Source organism: Chamaea fasciata, unplaced genomic scaffold, assembly GCF_029207755.1.
Source record: "Chamaea fasciata isolate MVZ Bird 193981 ecotype frontalis unplaced genomic scaffold, bChaFas1.0.hap1 SCAF_9, whole genome shotgun sequence".
NCBI lineage: Eukaryota > Metazoa > Chordata > Aves > Passeriformes > Sylviidae > Chamaea > Chamaea fasciata.
In genome coordinates this window covers 6,999,731-7,026,971 of record NW_027094094.1, presented here as the reverse complement: position 1 = coordinate 7,026,971, position 27,241 = coordinate 6,999,731, and the positions used below count along the sequence as shown (strand labels likewise).

At 40.8% G+C, this 27,241-nt stretch overlaps 1 protein-coding gene across 2 annotated transcripts in view; it reads right to left on the bottom strand.

Moving 5' to 3' along the window:
• Positions 1–24,573, bottom strand: part of GFRA1 (GDNF family receptor alpha 1) — a 134,064-nt gene extending 109,491 nt beyond the window's left edge. The window contains exons 1-3 of one of the 2 annotated variants that reach the window (XM_066190861.1): positions 24,076–24,573; positions 22,696–22,998; positions 21,382–21,465 (exon numbers count right to left, since the gene is read on the bottom strand). In XM_066190861.1, the coding sequence (XP_066046958.1) occupies positions 21,382–21,465; positions 22,696–22,998; positions 24,076–24,115 (427 nt within the window). In that variant the 5' untranslated portion in view covers positions 24,116–24,573. The remainder of the gene's footprint in view (positions 1–21,381; positions 21,466–22,695; positions 22,999–24,075) is intronic. The other variant, XM_066190862.1, reaches the window with a different exon arrangement.
• Between the last annotated feature and the right edge of the window lie 2,668 nt (positions 24,574–27,241).

Genomic DNA, 27,241 nt, shown 5'->3' with positions numbered 1-27,241 from the left:
TATTGCAAGAGCTATAAATGCTAGCTGTGCTTTCGAAGAACTGTGGAGAAAACGTACGACCAAAAAGAAACTCCATATACACTTCCTCATGTTGAATGGACTGCTTTTTGTGGCAATGCTTTATAGCTTTGATCTTTTAACAGATTATATATATGTAAAAAAAGAGTAATAAAAATAGCAGTGAACTAGTAACACATTTACACCTTTAATGGAAGGCTTTCATTGTTATGGATCATACAAAATTTACAAGACAGCCCTATTTAGTGGTGGTGTTTTTAAATGAATACATTCAAGTGCAATGCTCTATTCTGTTCATAAACTCTGAGCCAAATTCAGAACCAGGCATATTATTATTAGAAGTATGAGTATACCACAATTTATATCTATTCAGAATTTCTGAAATTGAATTACTTTTTAATTACAATACATGTAATTCAGGCATAAGGAATTCAAGTATTATTAAACTCTCTGGGCTATAAAAATATATTAAACTCCATCCCTCTAGCAGCTTCTGATGACTTATCTGAGTCTAGCAAAGCAATATAGATTACTTTTCTTCCCAAATACCTTGGCAAGGTCACTTGTTTGAGAGTTGAAATGTAAATTACTTGTATTACAGCAGTATCCTCAAAAGTTTTTCATTTTGTGCATTAGCTCTCCCTCATTCCATCTGTGCTATTTTAGGACTGTGAAGTCTGAACTGGTTGTTTTCATAAAAAGACATGTTAGGGCAGCACTGAGACAACAATCTGGGAAGTGAGTTTCCCTTAACACTACCAATATTAATCTTCCCTCACCGTTCTTCATTCATCCTTGCCCTTCAAAACTCTGTATTTATGAACAGTTAATCTCCCTTTGCTCCCCATGGCCTCTATTCCTCTAATTTCTCAAGGTCATTGCATTTCAGGCCTGGCCACATGTCCGTTCTTGACCCATCTGGTTTTGTGTCACCAACAAATTTGATCATGGTTGAAACTGCATCAAAGGAATACCCAACAAAGAAGATGTGAAGCAGCTGCAGATCAGACAGAAAGGCAATAGTTTACAGTTTCCTTCATGAAAAGAGTTTCTGTAAATGCAGCTCTCCAGAAAGAGCCAAACACTCTTGAGAACCAGTACAAATTTCACATGTATAACAGATGCAGCACACCAGCATGGCCTGTCATGAAATTTGTCTCCAAAAAGGCATGTATTGTGAGTGAGATCTTTCCCAAAGTCGCGTCACTGACTAAGAAACACATGTTTCATTAAATGATAAACAATGTGATACCCCCATGAAGATAAAAACACATGCAAAAAAGGCAAACTAATACAAATATGCATTCACAATAAGACCATCTTCTTTAGGCACCCTGTTCTTTAAAACAGATACTCCATTTCTTTCTCCAAAACCACAGGCCAGAGAGAAATACTTCTGCAGCACAACTGATATGTCCCAAAACAACGACGGATTCAAGTTGCTAAACTCCACAGATGTTTTTTTTTTCTAATTTTCTTTCAGCTGTATTTACAAGACAGCTGGTAATTAAATCACATCTAAATATTCCCTATGAAGAATACATGAGTTATTTCAGAGGTCCTAGTTGGTGTCTGCAGCAAGTTAGCTCTGAAATCAAACAGGATGGTGCACATACTGTCTAACCCAGCATTTACTTCAACACACTATTTTAAAAAAAATTAATCTAGAAGACAGCAATCATTACTATACTAAATTGGCACCAAAATATTGCATAATCAGGATCTCTGGATGTGAAATGCAATGAAAGTTTAGTGATTCAGTTCTTAGTATTGAGTCCTTACTATCATGCTCTGACCCTAATGAATATCCAGGAAGTTTTACATATGTAAATGGTAACAGTGTTCATAATGTTTTTATACTTATCACATTTCCTTCAGAAAACTTCTCAGTATTTTACCAAACACACACAAATTTAATGGGAGAATCAGTTTATACATCAGATACCCAAGCATTTTTTAAGTGGATGCAGGTGATACGGTCCTGCTACATAGCATCAGGTCTAAAATTCAGACAGCTGCATGAAATGGAGATGGAAGATTCCAAAAGACAGAATAAAACCCACAAAATTTAATTTGGATGAGGCACGACATCAAAGATCTCTCTGAGTAGAGAAATACACACTGATGGTCACTTTAGGAAGTTCAGCAGAACCAGTGAGTAGTTTAATTTTTTTTTCTGTTGAATAAATTCTCTTCCCAGTGCTACTACAAGATGCAGATGGTTTCAGCAAGTCTGTGGGAAGATGATCCCCACAATGTTTAATGAGACCAGCTCTGTTTTTCACACATACACCATCACAGTTCTTCCTGAGCAAGGAAATACCAAAGACAGCACCAGCCACTAAACCTAAATACTAAAAATCCCCTTCATCCCCCATCTGTCCCAACCACTGGCATCTCAGCCAATGGTTAGGATCCAGTTAGTTTTCCTTGCCTCTTTCTTTCCCATTCTTAGATGTCTACATCCTAGAACGGATTCTCTTTCTAAAACTGGAAACTTAAGGATTTGTTAGTAACAGTAATAATAGCATTAAACTCGTAATACGGCCAGTCAAGTCCCGTGGGCATTTTAATGCAATTCTCATAAGCCTCCAAACACAAACACCAAAATGTGCTGGCTCTGGAAACAAAACAGAAGGAAAGAAAAGGAATGCATAATATCCATGTGTCCTTTCTTTGTTTTATCTGTTTTCCAGTCTATGCAAAAGAAATACTTTTTGTGTTTAAGCATTTCAAAAATACCACAGACATAAATTTTTTTAAACTCGAAAACATTTTTATCTTTGTCTAATCCAGTCTGATGTAAATACTAAACGTGGCCATTTTACAAACCTTTAAAAGCTATTCTCTATTCCTGAAAGCAGTATGTTTTCCAAATCCTAGAAACTAAAACATGCTTAATTTGTCCACATCAGTTACATGTCATGGCTTTATGTGGCAAGGCGCGAGACAATGTGCTCAACTACACAACAACCAAAATAAATGCCTGAGAGAAATGGAACTTCTCCAAAAGTAGGGATGAGAAAGTAAAAGCCTACAAAATGATTTCTAAAGTTTTTTGGTCATAAACAAAGACAACTCTGGAAGTCAGCAGACAATGAACTGAGAAGATCTGGTCCTTTGAAAGGAGAAGTGTTTGTGAGTATCATAAATCTGATACAGTCTATAGCAGTGACTGCACACAATAATGAGCATCGAGCACACTATTGACGAGTTTTATTTAGCTGAACATGGAAGCAAACCTCCTCTGAAACAATGCAAAATACTTGAAAGCCCAACAGTATTGGCAAAAATATAATAATAATTAAAAGTCAACGAAGGAAGGAAATGCAATCGCCAGGTACCGCAGAGAAAAAACACTGTGGTCCTTCTGCTTGGGAAGTTTCATCTGTGTCAAGCCTGAAGTGTTGGGGACCGTGCAGGGACAGCCAGAGCTGGTGCAGGTTCACTGCAGTCTGTGAACTATAGGGGGAACACTGACAGCACCTCCTCCTCAAAATTAATCTCCTCAGATTGGGGTTTCATGAAGAATCCTCATTCTACCTGTGGCACCTTTCCTTGGTCAGTGGGCTGATCACTGGAATCAGTGCCCACTCTAGAGGGGAATTCCTACAGTCTGCAAACACAGTACCCCGTGGAATAAACAGCAAATACACACACTGAAACAGTGCTGTGCACACTGCTCACTGCACTGCTTGAAACAATTCCAAAACAACCATGGTGCTTCTTTCAATTAGATCCTCGAAGTGGTTATATTTAATTGCTCTCAGCCCCTTCATCAAATGCAAGGCCTTGGCAACACAGGGTGTGTCTATACTGTCCAAATATACATTGGATAACTCATGTTTCAGATAGCTGCATTAGCACTTTGTTCTACTCAAATTAATTAGCCCTACTGAAAAGATGCATTTTCTCCCCACAGCTCGTGATTCAAGTCTGACTTCTGACTACAATTTCAGTTAGAGCTGAATAAACAATAATAGGATGCTGTAGGCCAGTAAACTTTTTTTCCCAACGTATTTTTTAAACAGAGAATTATTTTATTTAGACTCTAAATGGTAATTAACTTAGGAGCACACTCAGCAGGTGTAAAATTCATGCTGTTCTGCACTTGTAGAGGTACAAAAGGTCCCTTGTTTGCAGTTCTATGCTGGTCAATTCCTGTGGTAGAGCTGTTGATGCTCTGCATGAGTTTTCTCAGATAATACACAGCCTTTTAAATACTGGTGCACAGGGTATTTATAAAGCATATATTTTCCAAAGCTGGGCAAAGAAAGCTTATTGACTTTGATAATTTTTCAATGTTTGATTTAAACTCTGTAATTTAAATCAAATGTTAAAAAATAATTAAAGTTTTATACAACGTATTTTTCAATATTGAAGGTGGGTTTTATAATTACAAGAGTGAACAGTATCATAGAGAAATATATTAGAGATTTCATTTATAAACCAGAAATATGAGGTACCTAAAAAGCATATTTGGGATGAACACACTCAAATTTGTTTTAGCAAATCAAAAATAATATTGTACTCCAGCTGACTAAAGCATCTTGAACTGAAGCAGCCATAGGAGAGCTGTCTTAATTTTCCTTTGGGTGTGTGCCAGGAAAAAGCCAGGCAAGAGTGACTTCTAAGCCGCAGTGTTTTCAGAGTGGTGGCATGAAAAGTGCCAACACTATCAATTAAACAAAGATGGGAATTCTGCTCTCCCAGAGCATCAGCTCTGGATCTAGCAGCTGCTTACTTTACAAATATGAGCAGCTTGTTCTGTTTCAGAGCCTTCTAACTTTCATAAACTAGATGGCTTTACAAACAGGACAAGATGTTTCTGAGGTTCTGGTAATGAGGGAAAATACATCTGCTATCTGATAGCTGAGCTATAAACTGAGTTTTCCACATAAATAATTCTCTCCATCTGTAGCATGAAGTGTAGGTGAAAAACATAAGGCTACCAATTCTGCTCTGTAAAATTCAGGCATCACCTTTATGAATGAATTTCACACAAGGTCTCAGTTCCATTTGTTCCTGACAGAGAAAGGCATATAGCTTTTATACCAAAACTGTCCAAAGCTTGCTTGCTGTCCTGAAATAAATACCAGTTTTAAGAGTCAGACGATGACCAGAGCAGTGCTTAAAATACACACAAGATGCATGACGAGTGTCACAAACAGGACACTAAAGAGCTCCATAAAACCCTGTCTTGTGTCTAAAAATGGGTCTCAGAGATTTGGCCAACATGAGACAGATCATGAAGTGAAGTACTGAGCCGTGGCACACGTGTTACTATCAGATGAACTTTCATCAGTGTAGGAGAGAGCATGGGGCATCCCACGCATTTTAAATAACTACAGAGCTTTCAAGTCCAAGAGCTGCCCACATGGAAAATCTCCTTTACTTGGAAGGAATTTTCTTGCCTCTTCATGATGTAGTCTCCTTATCAGGTTGCTCAAAGTAAAGAAGCAGTAGTCATAATGTAAGAATAATTATAAAGAACAAGTCCTGTTTTTTGGAAGAGACCTCCCAAGATTATCTGTCAGAGCCATCAGACTACTGCATAAAAGCCCACATTAAAACTCTGAGAGCTTTTAATCTTTATTTTTCATGACTGCTGAAAAATAACATTTGGAATTAGACCAAAGGCTGAAAAAATATTTCTTTAAATGTTACAGAGCTTAGATATGTATCATAGAAGGCAAACACAATCCTCTTTCCTCACATCGCTTAAGGAAAGGCAATAGCTGTGTCCCTTTTATATGTGAATAAAGCAGGCACAACACACATACAGAATTCCAAAAGATGCAATTAATCAAAACATCTCAAGGTCACACAGACAAGGTGTATTTGCAACCCAGAATACACAAAGCTACATCATTGCTGAGACTGGTTATATCCTGCAGCCTGCTTGGGAAAGCTCCATGTGATCTCAGCAAAAAATTTTGCCCAAGGAAGGACTAAAAATCTGATCCAGTGAAGCTGATTTTGATTCAACTCTGATGGAAAACAACTGGAGACTCAATGGTAGCAGAGGGCCTACAGTACTCATAATGAGACCCTGATAATAGAATGTAAATGGTATCCTGTGACTGAAAGCAAGAGAAAACAGTGCTGCAGTTAACTATAAAACATATTTGTCATAATTTAATGCTATGAATATGGGTTCTCCAGCTTAAAACAAATTCTTTCCAGATGAAGCAGCAAAATAATACAAAATGTATTTTGCTCCAGTGTTCCACCATACATGAACAGAAAAACAATGAGAAGCTGATTTCACAGTGGCTGATACTATCCTCACAAATAAAATATAATCTGCAATTAAAAGAAGTAATTGGCACACTACTTAATTACTGCAAAATACATTCTTCAAATAACAATGTGACCTGATCAAATAAACAGGTTTTAACATGCAAACATCACTTTTCTCCCTCTGCCAAGTGTCCTTAAGAACTATTATTTAGCTTGAAAAATAGCTGCTACAATTTGACTGATGTTGCTATAACCTAATTTCTCCACAATGCATCTCCAAGTTTCCCATTAGCAGCCAACTGACAAAAAGTGAAAAAAACAAACAGAAAAACATTTATATTCCATTCCACATCAGGAGTGATTGTATAAGAATGTAACATAATACCAGAGTCCGTGGAATTCTGCCATGTAAGAAAGCAAAGTGGTCATTTCCTTCTCTCCAACACCAAACAGAGACACTACACATCTTCCTCCAGAAATATGTTGCCAGCTTTCAAGTTTTGGTACTCAGTGGAATAGCTTTTTGATACACATGAAAGGAGAGCGAAAACAAACAGAGGATTTTCTGTTTAAAGATGTATTTTTCACTACCTGAAGCTCTTCAGTTTAGAGTTTGACACATTTTAGTTTTATTCACACTCAAGATGTTGCCTTCCTCCCTTCTACTTTTCTGCCTTATTCCAGATGTTACATCTCTAAAATTATATTTCAATTGATTATTCAACAGTTACTTGTCACCAGCGCAGAAAAGAAACTGCCAAAAATGCAGGTATTTAAATTCTAAGTACAGCATAAAAATTAATGCTGTATGACAGTCATCATAGGATACATTCTCTAAACAACAAAAGACAGATTTTCCTTATGAAGCAAATCCAACTTGGTTCTTCCATGTTTGTTTTATTAAATAAAACTGTACCATGGTTGTCTATCTGAAGTACAATTTACTTTATTAGCTCTAATAAAATAAATGGCCTCTGAATGCCAGATGTGAGATGGAACTTGTGCATCCTTGTTTCTTACCAATTCATGTCCTTGAGCTGATTTTACTGTGAGGCAACAGATACATTCAGGAAATAAACTCTGATATGGGTTAAAAGACCAGCACTGCTGTGAGAATATTTGGCTTTATAATGGTACTGCCTTTAAACATGGGCTGACCTAAAATCCTATGGTTTAAGGGCACCACGATGTATTAGAAACAGAAAGGTTTGGCTCTTCACAAATTGCACTCTGCTGGCCAGCTCTGTGAACAGGAATGTCCACACATTTCCTGTACAGTACAAATTGCCACCAGTTTTGAAAACTCTTAACAGGAATTAAAACGCAGTCTCACAGAACAACCAATCCAGAGTACAGTCAGGAAATTAGGATAACTGCATTTTTTCCAATGGAAAAGAGCTATTTCTGGGGAAATGTCTGGAAGTTTACACAAACGAGCCTCCTAACTTTTCTTTCAGTAAACCTGCTGTTGAATGACTTACGAGAAGAAACTTTCCAGTCAGTGAGGCCCAGAATTAGAGATGCATTTCTACCTTAACTTTCCCTGTCATGCATGAATTAGTGAGATTTTAACTACATGAGTGAAGGTGATCTTAGTCACTGGTACAGCATTTCACAGAATAGTTTGAGTTGGAAGAGACCAAAGAGCATCAAGTGTGATTCTTAATGGCCCATACAGAGATCAAACCCACAACCTCTGGTGTTGTTAACACCATGCTCTGACCAGCTGGGCTAATCTCGGGGTCATTGCTTCATGGGAATGGCCTGAAGTTGTGTCACAGGAGGTTTAGGTCGGGTATTAGAAAAAGGTTCTTGCCCCAGAGGGTGGCTGGGCACTGGAACAGGCTCCCCAGGGCAGTGGTCACAGCACCAAGCCTGACAGAGCAAGAATTATTTGGACAACAATTATTTGGACAGCTCTTGGGTACATGGTGGGATTCTTGGGGTTGTCCTGTGCAGAGTCAGGAGTTGGACTCAATGACCCCTGTGGGTCCCTTCCACCTCTGCAGGTTCTGTGATACCACACCCTGGAAAAGGAATGTTTGAATTTGGTTTCAGGCCAGTGTCAGAAAGGAACTGTACAGGGTAGAAAAAGCTGAAGTCTCAAGCTTCCTGACCTCTAAGTTCTTGTGTCTGCCAAATATACATTAGCTCTGCTTCTACATTTAATAGGAAAAAAGCTGGAGTCCTGTCAGCACCTATTCACTCAAGTCTTAAAACAACTGAGGAGAAAACAGTCAAGAGAATGGACTCAGCCACATCCTCTACAAACCTCACAGCTTCTCATGATGGCGCTGGATGCAAAGAGAAACCGACCTGGGTGCCGTAATGTGAACTAGATAAACACTTCATCTGACAATTAAAAGAACATTACCTTCCACAGCGAATACCAGCTCACTCCCCACCTTTCAGGTGAACTCAGTCATTTCAAACAAATCGGGGATGCTTCAAACTACACAGAAGAAATGTTAACAGCAGGAGTCCCCCAGTGGTAAAAATACCTCAAAGAAACCTTTTCTTCCTCTCAAATACCCAATGTACAGCACTTTGGGCAGCTAGCCAAAACCTTGCCTCTAAGTAGCTGTAGAGTGATTTAGGGATGTATTTTAATACTTTTACCATTCTTTAAAAATCAACAAAATAACACATTTATTGCACCTTAATAATATGCATCTGAGAAGTTAACACCATTAAAAAACCTTTCTAGCTTTCCTGTTGTAGTATAGTAAATCACTCTAAATACGCACAGTAATTTCTAGAATTTTATTAAAATACTTTGCTGCTATTGGATCATTTCACACAACAGAAAGTCATTACCCAGAATTAGACCACTGCACTCAGCTACAATCTGGGGAAAAGCTGCTTTGTAAGTAATACTCTGAAATATCAAGGTTTTCCAAGTTTGAACATTTTTTAAATATTAGAAATACCTTCAAAATTGTTAAAGTCACAAGGCAGGATAAGCGCTAAACCTTAATTCTTTCTCTCTGACATGCTCCTTGACAGTCTGATCTTGTTCAACATGGAGCATTTGTGCTTAGGAACATTATGAATTGTCACCCATATCAATTGGCAACACTTTGCCACAGAAGAACAGCCTGCACAGGAGACAGAGGAGTCATCTATCTGTTACAAGCACTTTGCACATCTCCCATTCTGACAGCTGCAGTGGGCAGCAGCTCTTCTTACCACAGCCCAGGTCCGGAATTATTTATTGCATTTCTCAGGCTGGCTAAAGACAGGAACTAGTCACTTTGAGGATTCTACAGCCTGAATATTGACTCTTCCGATGCAGTCCTTCAATCAGCAGGCATCACTGTTCAAGGGGAGCTAATTACTGGCTCTGTTTTGTTCTTTTTACAACAGAGTAATTCATTCTGTAACTTATAAATTACATTTCTCCTCACAGTCTACACTAGATATTGCATACTGCCCACATTACAGAAATCTGTGATTTTTTTTCCTGAAGATCTTAATAGAAACAGCTCTAGAGAAAACACTGGCATCTGAGACCAATTACTTCTGCTTCCTGTTAGTGTCCTATCTGCAGTCACTTATTGATTATCTTTTAAGCATGATTTTAATTTTATTATGTCAATGTAGGATTAAATACATACTTAAAACACTGAGTTAACCAAATACAATTCTTAAAATCAGAATACACAGTTGCAATGCTACAAACACGACTTTGAAAAGCAGAACGGGATAAGGTTTCCTGTTCTCTTAGCCTGACAAAGTGTTGATATTGAGAAGATTCTTATGGTGACATTTTCCTCTTTAAGGCAGGACCAAAAGTTTGCAACATTTAAATCCTTGACTTAACGCAACAGGAAGGAGATAACTCTCTTTTTAATAATCTGAGGGGTTTATAAGCTTACCTGCAATTAGCATAAATGAAAGCTACTATCAGACTGTGTAATTACTGCCCAGCAATGCAGTACCTAAGCCCTAAAAATGACAGCTCCACAAGTGCACCCATTCTCTGCCCTGTTACGTGAGTGATTTAAAGCAGGTAAGAGCAGTGCAGAGTGGCTGCCTGCAGTGGTGTCACAACAAGCCACCTGCTTTCAGAAATATCCCTGTGACAGCTGGGATACCCAAATACCAATACATTTTTAATAGACAAATAAAACCATAGAGCTCAAGCATCACAGTTATTCACCGCTGGTGGTTATGCCATTAAGGATGTCTTTAATATATTGACAACCTCACCTTTGAGTCAGCAGTTCAGACACAGCCCAAGGTGATAATGGCTGAGAGTACTTCCACAGCTGCATGGGGAACTACAAACAACAAGCTGGGGAGAAAGGGAAATGTTCAGGGGTAGGGAACTGAGCTACAGAAACTGTTTTTTGCAATTGACACCTTTGTTGGCACCTCCTGCAAGGAGGGGAAGGAGTGAGCAGGGAAGGAAAAATGAACTACTTTCCCTTTTCCACAGCTACCTCCAGCAGCAGGGTTCCCTGCTCTGCCAGACTGGCCATGGAGGACTGATAAATCCAGTTTGCAGAGAGCTAAGGCATGTGGCACTGCTCTTCTTCAAACAGGATAATCCTAAATTTATTCTCATTTATGCTTTTGAATCTTCCCACGGCTCTTAGAGAAAGGTCAAGGGCATGCAGATAAGATATTTTTAGCTATACAGCAGAAACTTATTAAAAAACTGAATGCAGCCCCAAGTCAGATTCAAACAGTTCTTTGTTTACCAAATTCAAAAACACTGTATGCCTTTCTCACTAAACATTAACACAGCCAGAGTTAATAAATTTTATTTTTACTCAAACCAAAAAGAGCTGTCTAGGTATTTTTAAAATGTGCAAAAATTAAAAAAAAAAAACCCACCCAAACACATCACCAAACCCTGTGTTCAACAATTCTCACAGCAATTTATAGACAGGATTTATACACTAACACACCACATTTCTTTGCAAGTCTTCTTTAATTTTCTGTTGCAAAGGTGGGATGTTTGGCAAGGGGAAGAGACATCTCACACATCATCAGCCTTGGGGAATGTTTGCTTAGAAACACACACAGTCTGACCTCTCAGAGGATCAAATCAGTTTACTTCATCAGGTCATGAGTGTTATCAACCACTGCAAATTTGTGTCTCTATTTCACTGTTTAGGAGACTAAAATTAAGTAACAGATTAAAAGAGAAAGAACTGACACCATTTCTAGGTCTATATGGGTTGATTTTAAAGCTGAAATTTTCATTACTTTTTTTACCAGAACACTATAGGCAGTTCTTACTCATGCAATTCTTTAAAGAAATCTGACAAGCAGATTCATCAATTTCTAATAGAATTTCAAATACAGCTGACACCTCGCTCTCTTCAATCTTGTCCTGTATGAGAACTGTGTATGTGGAGAACAGACATGTCTGTCTGGGGCCTAATGGATAACACGACATACACTCCCGTGGCAACAGAAAATGAACAATAAAAATTATAATTTACTTTGCTGTCAGGTGCTGATCCTGTAGGTGTGAAGGAAAGCAGGTAAAGCTGCAAGGACTGGGTTCTGATCAGGTCTTGTATTTAAATATTCTGTAGCTGAGATTTAATTGCACCTAATCTGCTCAATAAAATCATCTTCACTGTTATTAATATCTCAGACTTGTGTTATTATATAAGCCTAACCTATTTTTTTTTTAATACAGACATTTTAATCTGCTGCTTAAGTGTTGATTAATGCAAAGCCACTGCTGTGGAGAATACATTCCACTCCAGTTGCAAGAGGCAAGAATTCTTTGGAACTACTACCAAACACTAGTTACTTAACTTTGTTTATGGCCTTATGACAACAAACATCAGCAGAACTTAATCATTAATCCTAAAAATGTTCCATCTGGAAAAGAAGATGGCTCTACAAAGTGCAGTGTCATTTGTAAACACAACGTGGTATCATCCACACAGTCAAATGCAATATGTGTGTTCATATATAACAGCTTTTGGATGGCTCCTTTCTTTCCTGTTTCATTTCTAAATCTGAATAAATGATCTGCATGCCAACGAACCTAAACGATGAGTTATTTCCCATTTCGAGAACCCTGAGATGCTCAATTATCTCACACAACTGCTAGCCATCAACTGCACTTAATTGCCTGCATGTTTCAAGTCCACTGCATGTTTATTTATACCACTTGCATGACACACTGCACACTGTTTTAAGAGACCAGAATAAGATGAGATATGTCACAGTCTAAAGCTTAGGGATATGACAGGAACCGTATTTGCTTTTTTAAATCATAATTTTTCAAGGAAATCTAAGTAAATTAAATATCAATCTCTCTCTTCTCTACACCCTGCAGCTCCCAGTGATTTCTTAACCCATAGGACATACTTGAACAAATCTGGCAGAGGAATTAACACGAAATTCTTACAAATCTTATTAAAAACCTCAGTTTTAGACCCGAGTAGACCTGACAAGGCAGGCAGGGCCTCTGGCTCTGAGCCATTCCAAGAGGGAGCGGGGACCCACAGTCCTTCAGCACAGGTGTCACACCCAGCCAGCTGCAGCACCTGCTGCCCTGCATAGCAGAGATGTGGGACAGAACTAAGGACCAGGGAAAGGACAAAGAAACACGTGGAGAGGAGACAGGAAGTCTGCACAAAGCGTGGGGGCATCCAGGGGATGGAGGACTGTGGCAGGAAATCAGGCTTTGTCAGTTCCATCACTCAGGAACAATTCCTGTTATCAAACAAACCACGTCTCAAACTCTTTACAGGGAGAGTGAGAGAACAATTTAGAGAATGCTGAGAAAAGCTGAGTTTAACACAAGTTTGTAGCAACACAGAAGGTGTTGCTTCACTAGAAGTCCTGGCTGAGGGAGGACAGGGAGGCACGGGGGGGATGAAGAACAAGAGAGCAGGAAACAAAGCAAAGACATCAGGCAGGAGAGAGGAGACAAGCATGTCACAAAAATAATGGGAAGAAGTGCAGCCAGATTTCTGAGGAGTAGCAGAAGTGGAAAGCAGAGCTTCTCCATGCTGCAGTATCAGAGAAAGAAACCCCTGAAACTCCTGCAGCTGGAGGGGATTTGGTGGGGGAGTTACAAAAAGAGAGAGGTAAGTCAACAATCAAGGAAAGGAAGGCAGTAGATGGGAAAGGTACTTCAAGGCAGGAATGAGCTGGGATTCTCAGCTCAGGGGAGCAGCAGTGCTTAACGTGAGCCTGACTGCCTGGGCTGAACCCAAAAAAACACCAGCAGTGGGACTGGGGAGCAGGAAGAATCCTTATGCTGTCTCCAGTGGAGCAGGAACAAGGAAACAGCCACTTCTGGGTTTGCTGAACTGAGCTTTGGTACTGAATTTAGGGTGCAGAATTCAAAAGGAAGACATGGAAGTTTTTAACACTTCTGAACCTCATCAGCTGCATGACAAAACATTAATGGGAAAATGAATTTTATGCACATCAGAAAGTGATAAAATCATATAACCACTGAATGCAGGAATTCATCTTTATTTATGGGTTTCTACTCAAACTGTTTGATACCTTCAAGTCTCTTTACAACCTATCATTTCTGCAAATTTCTATGCAGCAAGAGCTATCTCTATGCCATTACACTTTGTGTCATGCCTCTCTCATGTTAAATTTCAAGCTGAGTGCAGATTGTACAGGACAATAGCCTGACACTCAGAAAAATTGTCAAAGCATCATGGTAACTAAAGAACTGTTCCAAATATAACTTAATTGTGGTAATGCTCTAACTATACTGACAGCATTATTGCTGCATTAGTTTCATCCACGGAAAATGCAAGAATCTAAAAATACTACCAAAAATAATAAAAACTACAGAATTACATTTCATGAACAAAACCAGTCACAGTTCTAAAAATCAAAGCTGTAAACACATTCCTTTCTCAGGTTAAAACAATATAACATGCATCTTAAAGTAAGGAATGTTAGATACTTATCATAAATAAGTATCTGCCTTGCTATCCAGAAATCATTATTTCATCACACACAAGCATTTTTACTCCTAGTGTTTCTAACACAGTAAACTCCTGACAGAGCACTGGCTTCTCCAAGACTGTCAAAGATATCCCTGAGAGTCAAACACAAATAGGGTTATTTAAAAAAAAAAAAAGGAAGTTTAAAAATATCTTAAAATGTAAAGAGCCAGCATGCAGAACGCCTGCCATAAACTGCACCTCGCTGGGCCATCAAGAGACAGAAAGCTGCAGGATGCTGCACTTTTCCCTGTTTCACCAGGGAAAGCTGCTTTCACACGAGGCATTTTGGAAGTTCTGAAGCAAGGAAGGCTGCCATAGAAATCTGCCTACTCAAGGCAGTCCTCTCTTCCAGGCTCACACCACCTGCATCACTGAACCAGTGACAACAGTGTGGTCACCACTTGAACCAAGCAGCTTCTGCTCACTGCCACCACGTCACAGCTCCAAGCTGCTCCATCAGGAGGTTCCCACCACTCACCCCTGAGACACAGCAGCCTGCAGACACCTCACAGAACAGGGAACCCTGCCAGCTCTGTGTGTCTGAGGTCCCCAGCAGCCCATGCCTGCTCCTACTCACCGCACCCCTGGAATGGTGCTGCCTCTCCCAACAAAAAACCTGGTTCTGCTTCCCTCCTCAGTGACCTGATCTCTCCTCATAATTCCACCAACACCACTGGCAGTTCCTCCGTCCTTTGCTCCTCTTGCAGAAAAACTCAGGTCCCACTTAAGCAAACTGTAAATCTGGCCTATAATTATGCCTGGGAAGCAAGAACATACAATTTGCTGCCCAAAAATGTATACACACATTTGCTCATTTAATATCTGACCCACCAAAATTGAGGCTTTCCTGCAAAGATCCAGATTAAAGGATGGCAGTTCCATTCTCCAAGGTGACGTTACTCTAGAAAAGATGTGGTTCACTGCATGTATTATATCTGGTGACAAAGTACCAGGTCATGCTTGTTCAACCAGCTATGTCCCCACGCTTCCCTTTGAGGCTTCAGGAAAATACTGCCCAACACCGAGTTTCCTTCAAGACCCTAACTATTCATTCTCTCTTACTACTCTTGGCATTAAATGTTTTGTGTTGCATCATCAGGTGCTTCCTCCTTCCATGGAATGGATTTCCTCTTGTGTCCCACGTTGAAACAGGTTGACAAAGCCTATGTCGACTACCAGGAGAAGCAGAAACACTGCATTTGCACAAAGCTGTGAATTTTAAATACTTGAGGAACAAACACCTTATCTTCTGTGTTACAGCTCTTAAAAAAAATTAGCAAAAAGGTTCCAGTAATCCTACCAAGGAAAGCAACACAGACTAAACTGAGAGTATTTACACATTCCTATTTTCAAGGCCTGCTGAAGGAAAAGAGCGAAGGCACTGCCTTTACAGGCCAGTCAATCAGTTACTTCAGCAAGGTACTTAATTCCCCTCTCATAATCAGATCTAGCTTCAAGAAATGCAGAAAACAGGATATTCAAAGAGCTCCTGCAAGCCAACAGTCACCAAAGTGATTTTCTTTTGTGTGAAGTCCAATCTGATTATAAAAATGCAGAACTGGAAATCAGGAACTGGTATCTATGCACCCTCGATAACTTGTTATCTGCCTGGAAGCCAGCCTAGTTGTCCCTGCAGAGAAAATCTGCACTCAGAAATGTCAAAGAACACAAACATTGTACATGCTTAGATTTATTTTTGTCAAACTATTTTTATTTAGTTAAATGCAGCTAAAACAAGTGCCTGGTTTATCTGTTTGTCTGTCTTCTTGTAAGAGGACACAAAATCTCACTGGGGAAAGTGAAATTTGTGGATTTGGAAAGTGGATTTGTGTAAAACCAGTACTAAGTATTGGTTCAAGGGCTATTATTTTAAGGTATTACTTTATAAAGAAAAATACAGATGTCTGCGTTACAATCTAATGGAGGACAAATACAGAAAGTTTTCACTTTTCTGTTATCAGAAGTCTCAACCTCGTATCACAAAACTAGAACTAAGCAAAAAAAATTACAACAGGAAACCGAATACATTATAACGAAATAAGAAGATTTTGATATATTATGCTTACTTCACTGGGAACAGAATCAGATTGCAAGACTCCTATTAACCTAATAAGGTCTGGTTTATTGTTTATGAACTCGGGCATATGTGCAAGGTAACTAACATGAAGTATGTTGGCTTTTTCAACTAAGCAGCAATGATATGGGGGTTAAGACCTAATGAAATCATTGCAGAGAGTCAACAGAAATCAACATTGTCAATTTTTTTTAATTAAAAATATTTAAAACCTGCCTTTGTAGAAAAGTGGCATCACAAATAATCGTACAGAAATTTCATAAAAAGACATAGTGTTAGATTAGAAAAATACGTGGCATTTGAAATACATGCAGATTTAGGAACAGAAACAGGATTAGAGGCCTCAGGCAATAGGAATTGGAGATGTCACACAGTATTAATTCATGGGAGAAGCCACTAATTCACATGCCACAAACCCCAAAAGGAAAAAGCAGTGAATCCCTTGGCTAGGAGAAAGATTCTAACTTATCTTTTTGGTAAACAACCTAAAAAAGCCCATACATGGTTTCTACAAATGAAAAGTCATTTACCAGGTGGGAAAAAAAGAAGTAAATAATAATTAACGTGTCAGGGACTTGTTACCCAGAACACAGCTCTTTCATCAGATCAAGAATTACAAAAATGAATAGGGAAACACTTCATTCTTGATGAAAGGAATTTTGGGGGTAATGAAAGTGTTGGGTAAATTAATTCACTATGACACAGTTTTCTAATTCTACAGAACAGCAGGAAGAGAAGGTATGAGTAGAAGCACACAGACAAGGAAGCTCTGCATCTCTGAATCCTGGGAATTTGGACTGAAAAGCCTCAATCTTCCATCCCCACCTTTGCTGATGGCAACTTTTCCGAGGAAACGCCAGCAGTTCATTCTCAGTGATGTCTCTACCCTATCCCTGAGAAGAAAAATATAATGGGTAGGGGGCAAATAAATGCTATCAATACTCAGAGCTGGTTTTATGCTGGGGAGAGGGAATTACTCCCTCATAAAAGTCTGTCCCATCCTCAAGAAAGTGTTTTGCACACTGGATTTATTCTTTCTCCTCAATCGACTTAGTGATTTGTGAATAAATTGCACAAGATGTCTACAAGACTTTGAAAAACTCAAAGAAAGTTAGGAAAACTACTGATCTACCTACTCTCCTTCTGAGCAAGGTAGAGATCCTAGAGGGACACCCAGAGCCATCCTCATACATCCCACAGCAAGAGTCCAACAGCCACCAGCACACACACACTCACGCCTGAGATTCCAGCACTGCCAACTTTTTTGTCTCAGCTTTTTACAAGCAATAAAAAGCCACCTTACTGACCATAACTGTTTCTGTTTGCACTTACAGCTTATTTATTCAGTGGGCAAATCAAACCTGGTAACTTCACGTGCTGTGTTCTAACGTGGAATGATATACTGCAGTAAGAAGCCCGATGTGCTGTGCTGTCTACTGAATTCTTGGTTTTAATTTAGAAGTTTACCATAATAACTATAAAATACACCCTCTTCTAACTGTAACTTTCCATATACCTTCTACAACAAAAGATTCCCAGAGTTTTTAGATCAGGCAGCCTCCCATGAGAACAGCAGAATCAGGGAACACTCCCTCTGACATACAATCATAAGGGCCATTTTCTTTCTCTGATTTGTTAATGATGCAAAAAGGTACTTTGCAAAAACAGTTTACTACACTAACAAGAAATGCTGGCAAAATAATTTCTACCAGTCCTGTGCTTTAGCAGTTAGAAACAAGGCCTAACTAGCAGCATGTAACCACCAATTCTCCACAGATTAACAGCAAACCCTCTATGTTTTAACAAATGTTCTGATTTATGTAGCCTGCTTTTTTAAGATTAATTCTGAACTTAACTGATGCAAAAGAAAGAAAATTGACAAAGCTGCACAATGGGATAAAAAAGCCTATGAACAACTAGGCAACTTAGAAGTGAATCCATGGGAGGAGAGCATTTTGTCACCCTAAATGCACTGATCTAAAGAGTCAACTCTTTAACACTGAGTATTCTATTTACACCACTTTACGCACATGGCTTAAGGCATTTTATTCAGATGTAGTGGCTCTCCCTCTTCTGTTGAAATGAACGAGACATTTCAGAGACATTATTAAGTATTTCTACAGGTGTGGGCAGCTACATTTTTTGTGCAGGATATTTTCTTACAAAGCACCCCAGATGACCACTATACTGTATCAGCTAATACCAAAATAATAACAAATCTTCCAGTTGCAACTATTATACAAATTTAAGAAGCAAACTATTCTGCAGGTAGTAAAAAGCCACAGATAGCTTTAAGAAGTTACTAATTCAAGCATCTTTCCTTAATGTAGTGTGAAACTCACTTCTGAAATCCAATCAACAGATTTTGCATTTAATGTAGTTGTGACAGAAGTCAACGGCCTTGAATGTTTTCACCTCTCAAAAGTTGTAAGGGTTCAAGCAAAAAAGTCCGTTTAAGCAAAATCTTTACATCACAGTAACTAACCCAAATCTGTTACCCTCCAAAACAAACACACAAGCCTTCAGCAATCTGAAGAGCTGCTTAACAGGAAGAAATTCACACCCTTGAGGCAGAAGCACCACATCTGACATAGTAGTTACAAAAACAAATTCAAACCTAGGTTTGCCCAAAACAAAGAACAAGACAGCCCAGTTTTCAACTGGGAAGACTCAAATTTAGTAACAGGTTTAACCCTACATACCTGATTTTTGTTCTAAATCAACATGTTGATGCCTGAATTAAAGAGAATGTGGCATCCTGTCTCCATAGGGGAAGCAATTTGAACATCTATCAGAATAGAATTACATCAACTTTAACTAGTTCTAAAAACTGTCCTTCATTCGTCAAGCTTATGTACACGACAAAAGACTTATCTGACACAAAACATTCATCTCAGCCAATGATCTCCCCTTTTACATACCACAGAAGAGAACTACTGTGATTTTCTGTACCACCACAAAAATAAATACAAAAGGTGGCAAAAGCATTACACTTAATACATACCAACTCAAACAGTACCACAGAATGGGCTTTGTGATATGGAAGGGTTAATTGCTGCTTTTAATTACACACAACTAACTTTAATGGGAGTGAACACTGCAGCAATATCTATCAACACAACGTCCACACTAGCAGAACACCAGTTATGAAACCTCTGCCAACACTACTTGTACCGGGATTGTTCTGTTTGTTTGTTTTAATCAAATTTTACCAAGCTCTGCTATATTTGCAGAGCTCTGCAAAAAACCTGTAAGACTGAGAAGCTTTAAAGAATACAACATGCAATAGTAACCATGACGATAAGAAAAATGCTTTTGCTAATCTTTTTCTTTCAGCTGACAATACTTTCAAATACTGGTGTTTTTCCACTGGATGACAACTTTTGCTTGTTATTCACTATGAATGCTAGGCCTCCCATTCTTGTAAAGCTGAAACGTTTGACCGAGGGAGCAGCAATTTGGGGTGCACTGATACACGGGATGATCCTAACTGTGGTAGGGTGGACATCACCTGTTGGCAACTATGCCTTACTTCATTGTTGCACTGAATAGGTGCATGAAAATTACATTTTAAGGTAGTTATTCTCCAAGTAAATGGGAAATCTAAAAAAAAAAAAAAAAAAAAAAAACCAAAAAAATCACAAACCACAACAGAAAAGCAGAATGCAGATAGGGTATTCCTCTGGTGATCACGAAACTGCTGAGATAGGTTAGAATTTGGCCCCAGGCAGGCTGATCACAAACTTTAAGAAAAAAGCCTGGAACTCCTCTGCACTGATTTTGTCTTGACTTTATATTAAGTTGGAGTTTTACCCCATAAAAAATAAAAGAAATAAAGATTCTTCAGAGATTTATCTTTGCTCTCAATTATTTCTCCAACAGGCTTGCTCACCAAATAGGACAATGCTTTCAAAAGATGTATGGGGTAAGGATCTGAAGTCACGTATTGAAAAGCGACTAAAGGGACGATTTTCAAAGGCATTAAAATACCTAAAGATGCATTAAGCACTTAAAATTTTCAAGACTGCCTGGGCATCTAACGCCTATTTAAATCACTTAGTCCTTTCTGAAAATCCCAATGGGCAGTTATCTACATTTTATGTGTCTATGTGCCTTTGAAAATCTGTACCATTAAATACTTAACAACCTAAGTCCCCCTGGCTTTTAATGGGACTTTGAGTCTTAAAAAGTGTAAGTACATCTGAAAATTGGTCAAGTCACCCTCTCTGGTCTTTTTTCCTTTCTTTTGAAGAGGCACCTCCTAATGCTTATCCATAGCACGTCAGTTGGTAGAGCTTCAGCACTGTCCAACTTACACACTGTACTGTGCACATTTGATTTGTTTTGTGGAGCCAAACAAATAAAAATCCAGAGTACAGACTGCATACTCACAAAAGACTTTCTGAAGTTCCTAAAAAGAAATGAAATTCCAATCTGTAACCCCAATGAATGTCCCAAAATACTCCACGTTTTCAGTGAATATGACCCCAAATGAGTACCACTTAGGCTGATAAAGAACCAACATCATTGTTTAGTACCCATACAACATACCCAAAATACACAAAAAACGTTCTGAAAGGCAGCCACACAGCAACAAGAAAAATAACAGAAAAAAGAGAAGTGGTGAATATGCTCTTTAAAAAGGCAGCAGTTCCAGAAAAGAAGACAAGCTTTACTTCTGAATTTTCTTTTAAAAACTGTACAAAACTATAAAGCATTCCCTTTTGCAAACATTTGAAAGATGTATCTTCTGATCTGATCTTCCATAATGTCAATAGGAGGTAACTTGCACTGACCAACTTCCCAAAAAGGAACTGATTTGTAAATTGGGAACGCAGGGAATCAGATTGCCACCTACAGGAAAATTTAGCATTTATTGTCAAGAATGACTCAAAAAGATTACAAATTGCCATCCTGCCAAGCATTCTTTCACTTCAAAACCAATTAGTCTTTTCTTTTGTGCAACTATATCATGAGCTTCCTAAATCCAGGAAGCTATTATCATTTCTTTTCATTTATAAGTACTGCTTGGAAGTTCCATAATTCAATTACAAAATCATGTGTCAGTTAAAGAATTTTAAGTCTGCTTACCTGATACAATTGGTGCTAGCCTGAATATGTCTGATAGTCTGCTGTTAACTGGCTCATAAGGGGAATCTTCAAGCAAGTCATTTCCTAAGGACAAAAAATATTTAGATTTTTTTTCTTACACAAGAATTCTGGAGAAGATTTTTTTGTTTACTTTTACTCCGTAACAGTGAAATGTACTCCCCTTTAATTCCTTTAAAAAGTTTATATGGCTACTCCTCAAAGAATTACCTATAAAAACGCCTGAAAGAAGCTAATTGTTTATCCCTGCCACTAGATCTCTCCTTCCTCCTTGGGTAAGGTCATAATTTGCAGAGACAGCCTGTGACATCACAGGGACTGTCCCATCTCATGCCAGCAGGAGAGAGGCTGTAGCAAGGATGCTCCTCTTCATTCACCATAACAGCAGAGCTCTTTTTTAGAGAAGCTCAGCTAACAGCCAAAACCCAGCATCTTTGGTACCAAACACTCCTACCAAGATGCTGTTGGAAGAGAAACTTATGATGCAGAAAATGTCCCTTATTACAGCTAGGGGAAAAAAACAAACAAACAAACAAAAAAGTATGGGCTCGTTAAAACACATGGATAGATGAACAGACAGGGTGTATTTCCCTTTTTGCAGAAGCAACTTTAAAAAAGTTAAATGGGGAGCACACTGAAGTGAGAGATTGCACCTTCAACTCCAGGGCCACAGCAAAACAGGACTAAAAATGATGTCTCTCATTTGAGGGACGATTCTCAGTAGAGTTACAGAAATGTGCCTTATGAATATGAAAAACAGAGGAGTCCTGAGTCAATCACTGTCATATCTCTTCTAACTGGCACATCTGCATGCTGTAGGAGCCATAAACTTCGCATATTTTTCTGCCTCAGCATGCCCAGGGAATACTGCTAGTAATTACAGGAAATGAAAAAATAAACTTTCACTTAAAACCATCTTCCCTTCATATTATATTTAACTTTCAGCAAAAAAAGGCTAAGAAACTAGGCTCCAATGTCGTGTGGTCGTTAGGTGAGTCCTAATTAAGGAGTTTTAATACTATAAGGAAAAATGTCTCCAAGTGACTGTTTTTGTGGCTCTTGCACGTGCTCGTGCCCCTATCTTTTGACTGTGGTTTGGAAAGGTCAGCTGGGTCCCCTGGAGGGAGCTGCGGCCGTGTGTTCCCCAGCCCGGCAGCGGAGCCGCAGCTGTGCCCGGGCGGGCGGAGGTTCGGGCGGCAGCTGCCGGGCACGGCCGGAGCCGCGGGGTCAGAGCCCGCCCGAGGCTCCGGGGCGAACCCGCCCCCTGCGCTGGCGGCTCTGCGCTTCGCCACGTACCCTGCAAGCTCTGGTACATGCTCCAGTAAATGCGCAGGCAGTTCTTCTCCTTCTTCATGCCCCTCTTGCAGCGGCAGTTGTACAGGGATTTCTGCTTGAGAGCTTCCATGGCGCTTCTGCATTCGTCCTTCGCCTCCAGGCCCGTGGCCCGGCTGAAGTTGCTCTCTTTGCCGGCTACACACTGCCTCAGTGTCCTGAATTTAGTACTACAGCTCTGCTCCTTCAGACACTGATCGCTGGCTTTCACGCAGTCCAGGCGGTCCCCTCCAGGCAGCCCGCTCACTTCTGCAGACAAAAGTACATCTATGGAGAGGAGACACAAACCAACGCGCGCTCTTTGAGGGAGGAGGGCGGCTTTAACCCGAGCTCCAGGGAAGCATCTGGGGAAGCCCGGGGCACCTCCTCACGCTGCACAAGCAGCCAACCCCAGGGGCAGCACCTTGCAAACCTCCTGGCTTCGCGCTACGCCTTAGGAAAAAGCACACAGGGTTTAGATCCACTTTCGGGGGAGTCCAAGGAAACAGTATTTTTTAACCCTGATGGCTGATTTCTGAGGAAACACAAAAAGGAAAGACAACCCAGAGGGGTTAATGTGCCTGACAAAACAAGCATTTGTTATTCCATAGATCCACTTTGGTGAAACAAGTCAGCTTTCCATCCATGGGTTTAACTGAGGGGTTAAATATTCAGCCTCACTTTCCACAAGAGCTTAGCTGTAATTTCACTTACATCCAGGAACAACCCGCTCAGAGAGATAAGTATCCTCACTGATTGATATTAGCCTGTCTTTGCGTCAGTCACTTTTTAAAGGCTGTACACATTTCTGCTTATTCTGTATGTATGAAGGTAGAATTTGTTATCCCCCCCCCCCCCCCTTCTCTCCACGTATGATGCTTTTGCAGGAGAACAAAGCAAATTGCATTAACTCTCTCCTCTCCATCGTGCCCCCGTCATGCTCCCTCAGACACATGCGGATGGAAACGCAAACCTCTTCCCTGGAAAGGAAACCAGTTTGGGCTGCAAACCACTACCAGTCGGGCATGCTGCCAGCTTCAGGTGAAGATGTAATCCTTCAGCTGGTCTTGTCATCCCCCACCCTCCCCAGGCAGCCTTATTTTATTTAAATGAAAAGTTTCCCCGCAACTTGCGAGAACCCAATTTAACAAGAGGGTAGACAGGCAAGTACCGAAGTCTGTAACCTCACAGATCTTTAAACATAGACCGGGCTAACTGATGTGAGGCAGAGGCATAAAAACTACTGGAAACTTCACTGTTCTGCCTAAACAATAGACTGACAAGCATCAGGCTCCCGGTCCCATAAACCCTATGCTCTGCTTTATGAAGCGATATGCAGACCGAAATCAGGCACCAGCAACTTACCCACTAAGGGCAAAGCGAAGTACAAGAGAACGAGAAACATCTTGCTGTCTTCGGATGGTTTCCCCAAACGACTTGATGTGTCACGACAAAGATGATCAGCATGTAGATATTCCAATACCGCCGAGGTCTAAAGGCTCCAAGTTCAGATCCATTGAATTCAAGGGGAAAAAAAAAAAAAAAAAGCCACCAAGCAAAAACAAACCACGCAACCCCCTCTCCTCTTCACCGCTACCACCACCGGCGGCAGGAGCAGCGACGCAAACGCTGAGCTTTTCCCTTAGATTTCAGGTCTGAGCAACCTGCAGGCACAAGCACTGACTCCAGTGCGGGAGCGAGAAGCGCACGCACGGGTATATGTGTGTGTGTCTGTGTGATGTGTGCGAGCCAGCGAGCGGCAGCGGGGCAGGAGCGCCGGTCGCCTCCTTGGGTGGGCAGCGCCTGTTCCCAGGGAGGGACCGAGAGCGCACGGGGGGCGGGAGGGGGGTGCACACAGCAGACCCGCAGCGCCCGCCCGCCCCCGGCCCTCAGCCGGGGCCAGCCGCTGGCAGCCCCGCTGCTAGCCCCGCTGCTAGCCCCGAGCCGCGGCTTCCTGAGCCCCCCCGGGGCAATTCGCCTCTTCCACCCCCCCGACCGCAACTTTATTGACGCGCCGGGGCCGGGGCCGGGGCCGGGGCCGGGGCCGGGGCGGTGCGCGGGGCCGCGCAGGCTGCGCGGAGCGCTCGCCGCCGGGGCGGAGCGGGGCTGGCCGCCCGTGCGGCGCTGCCGGCAGCCAAAGTTTGCCAGGGAAAACTGGGACGGGCGGGAGGCGCGGCCGCTCCGGTTCCGCCGAGGGCAGCGGAGCCCCCGCGGCCCCGAGAGCGGCCCCGGCGCTCGGCGGGAGCGGATCCGAGCGGGCGCCGGGCGAGCCGGGGAGAGGCGGCGGCCCCGCGGGGATGCTCAGCTCCCCGCCCGCCCTCCGCGGGGCTCGGCGGCCGCGGCCTCCCCCTGCCGGCCCCGCAGCCCCCGGGGGAAGCCCGGAGCGTCCCGCAGCTGCCCCGGGGCGACGGGAGCACCGCCCGTCCTTCTCCGCAGCCTCGGCGGGGCGGGCGGGCCCCGCATCCCTGCAGTGCGCGGTGCGGTCCAGCCCTCGGCCGGGGCCGAGCGCGGTGTATCGGCTTCTACTTGGCTCCTGAATAAACAGAGCGAACATATGTCCCATATTCGTGACAGATGGTTCAAACAGAGAACTATTTAGTGGTTTTCCCACAGTTGCTACTATGCACCGCTCCCCCGAAACCCAACGAAATGCAATTAGCCTAAAATAGCGTCAGCGTCCAGATTTCCTGATTTTCATACGTGGAAAATCTGATTCAGGTGTTTTTATGATATGACTGCAACCAAATGTGTTGGTTTGGGTTTATTTTTTTTCTATTTTTAAAAGAAGTCAGCATTCAACCGTTCGCTGGTGGTTTTGTCAACAAGCTATTTGGCCCATTTGACTCCAGGAATTTGCTTCTCCTTACAATAAATTTTGCTTAAAGGAATTTGAGTCGCCTCATGAGATGGGAGATGATCAGGCTGGCCACTTTTATAGCAAAAACTGGATGGCAGATGGAGCTAAACTGTTGTAAGGTACTTCAAAACACTTATTTAAAAGCTTAGCATATGCCAGGATATGCAGAGAGTACAATATTCATAGAACCCAAATGGAAAGGGCTTATTTTTGCTTGCTTTGAGGTTGGGTTTGGTTTTTTTTTCTCCTCCCTTGCCACTTTTTCTTAACAGATGCATTTGCATTTCTACCAAGAAAAAGAACCCCAAAACCCAGGACTCACAACAAAACAAAACAAAATCCAACAGAACCCAAAAAAAACTATGTTAAGTACTGATTCTCTCAGTGAAATTGCGGTGGTGATATCAAGTTGCAACTGATTAAGGCACGAGCTTTGCGGTTTGGTTGTTTAACGTGAAGAGGCATACACTATTATATGGTCACGAAGTCTATTATCTGCTGCACGTATAAGGATGTAATTGGAGGAACAAAGACAATGACCAGATTTCTGGAGTATTTCAGGATAATTAGAAGGTGCTAAGTTGGTGATAGCATTGATGATTCAAGACAGCTTCAGCTTCTCAAATAGCTGATATTTAATGAAACAAGTTGGCCTTCCAAACACTTCAATAGAAATTGAGCTGGGTAATACAGAGAGATGATTTCTTCTTCGCTGGTAATTTTGACATCATTATGGCACACAATAAGCTCTGTATAGAAGTTATCTGTGTATCTAACACAAAGGTAGCATAATTCTCCTGTCATTTAGAAGCCTAAGTCAAGAATAGCTACAACATTCACAGCAGAGGATAGCAACTGAAAATCAGCCTGAAATCCAGGCCTCTTTTTACAAAACCAGTCATGCATTAATGTCCTGAATACATACATACGCACATACATACACACAAGTTATTTGGCACTTAAGAAAGCAACACATTGTAAACCTCTGCATTAATAACTACTTTCACTGTTATAAAACCCAGCTTTCATGGAGTGTTTAGTGTTACAATAAACTGAAATTGCATTTTAAGTGTTAAAAGTTGAATAAAATGTTGCTGACAGTTCAGAAATAACAAAACAGCTGGAAAACATGGATTCAAAAATTCTGAATACTATCTAAACACTCCTCTTGCCAATATTTTGACTCATCTCTGGAAAACTACCACCCGAAGTGAAAAAAGGTTAAATGGTCTTTATCGAGAAAAAAAAAAAAAAGTTTAAAATGCACCCATGTTTGAAAGTCAAGATCCAAGAAGATAGTCCATGCCACATACAGTTGGTCAGAATATCCAACTGCTACACACTCTTTACCAGGACAGTAGATGGGAGAATGCTCCTTACGTATCACAAGGACATTTTTCCATAGCAGAAATTACCTTCTTTTCTTTTTTTTTTCCCCCCATAGATGGAATTATATAGAAATTTCTGTTTCAGACAAAACCCCATAAGCCACTCTGTTGCTGGAGTCATAATTCTTTGGATCTTTGCACAGCATTTTCCAACTGCCTTTTACTTGCCCTGAGCTAAAATTAAGTCATTGAATGTTTTGCTGTTGATTTCAGTCAAACCAAGGTCTGCCTTACAATTTGTATCTGTCAATCACTCCACTCATGAGTCTCTTCAGTTAAAAGAAAA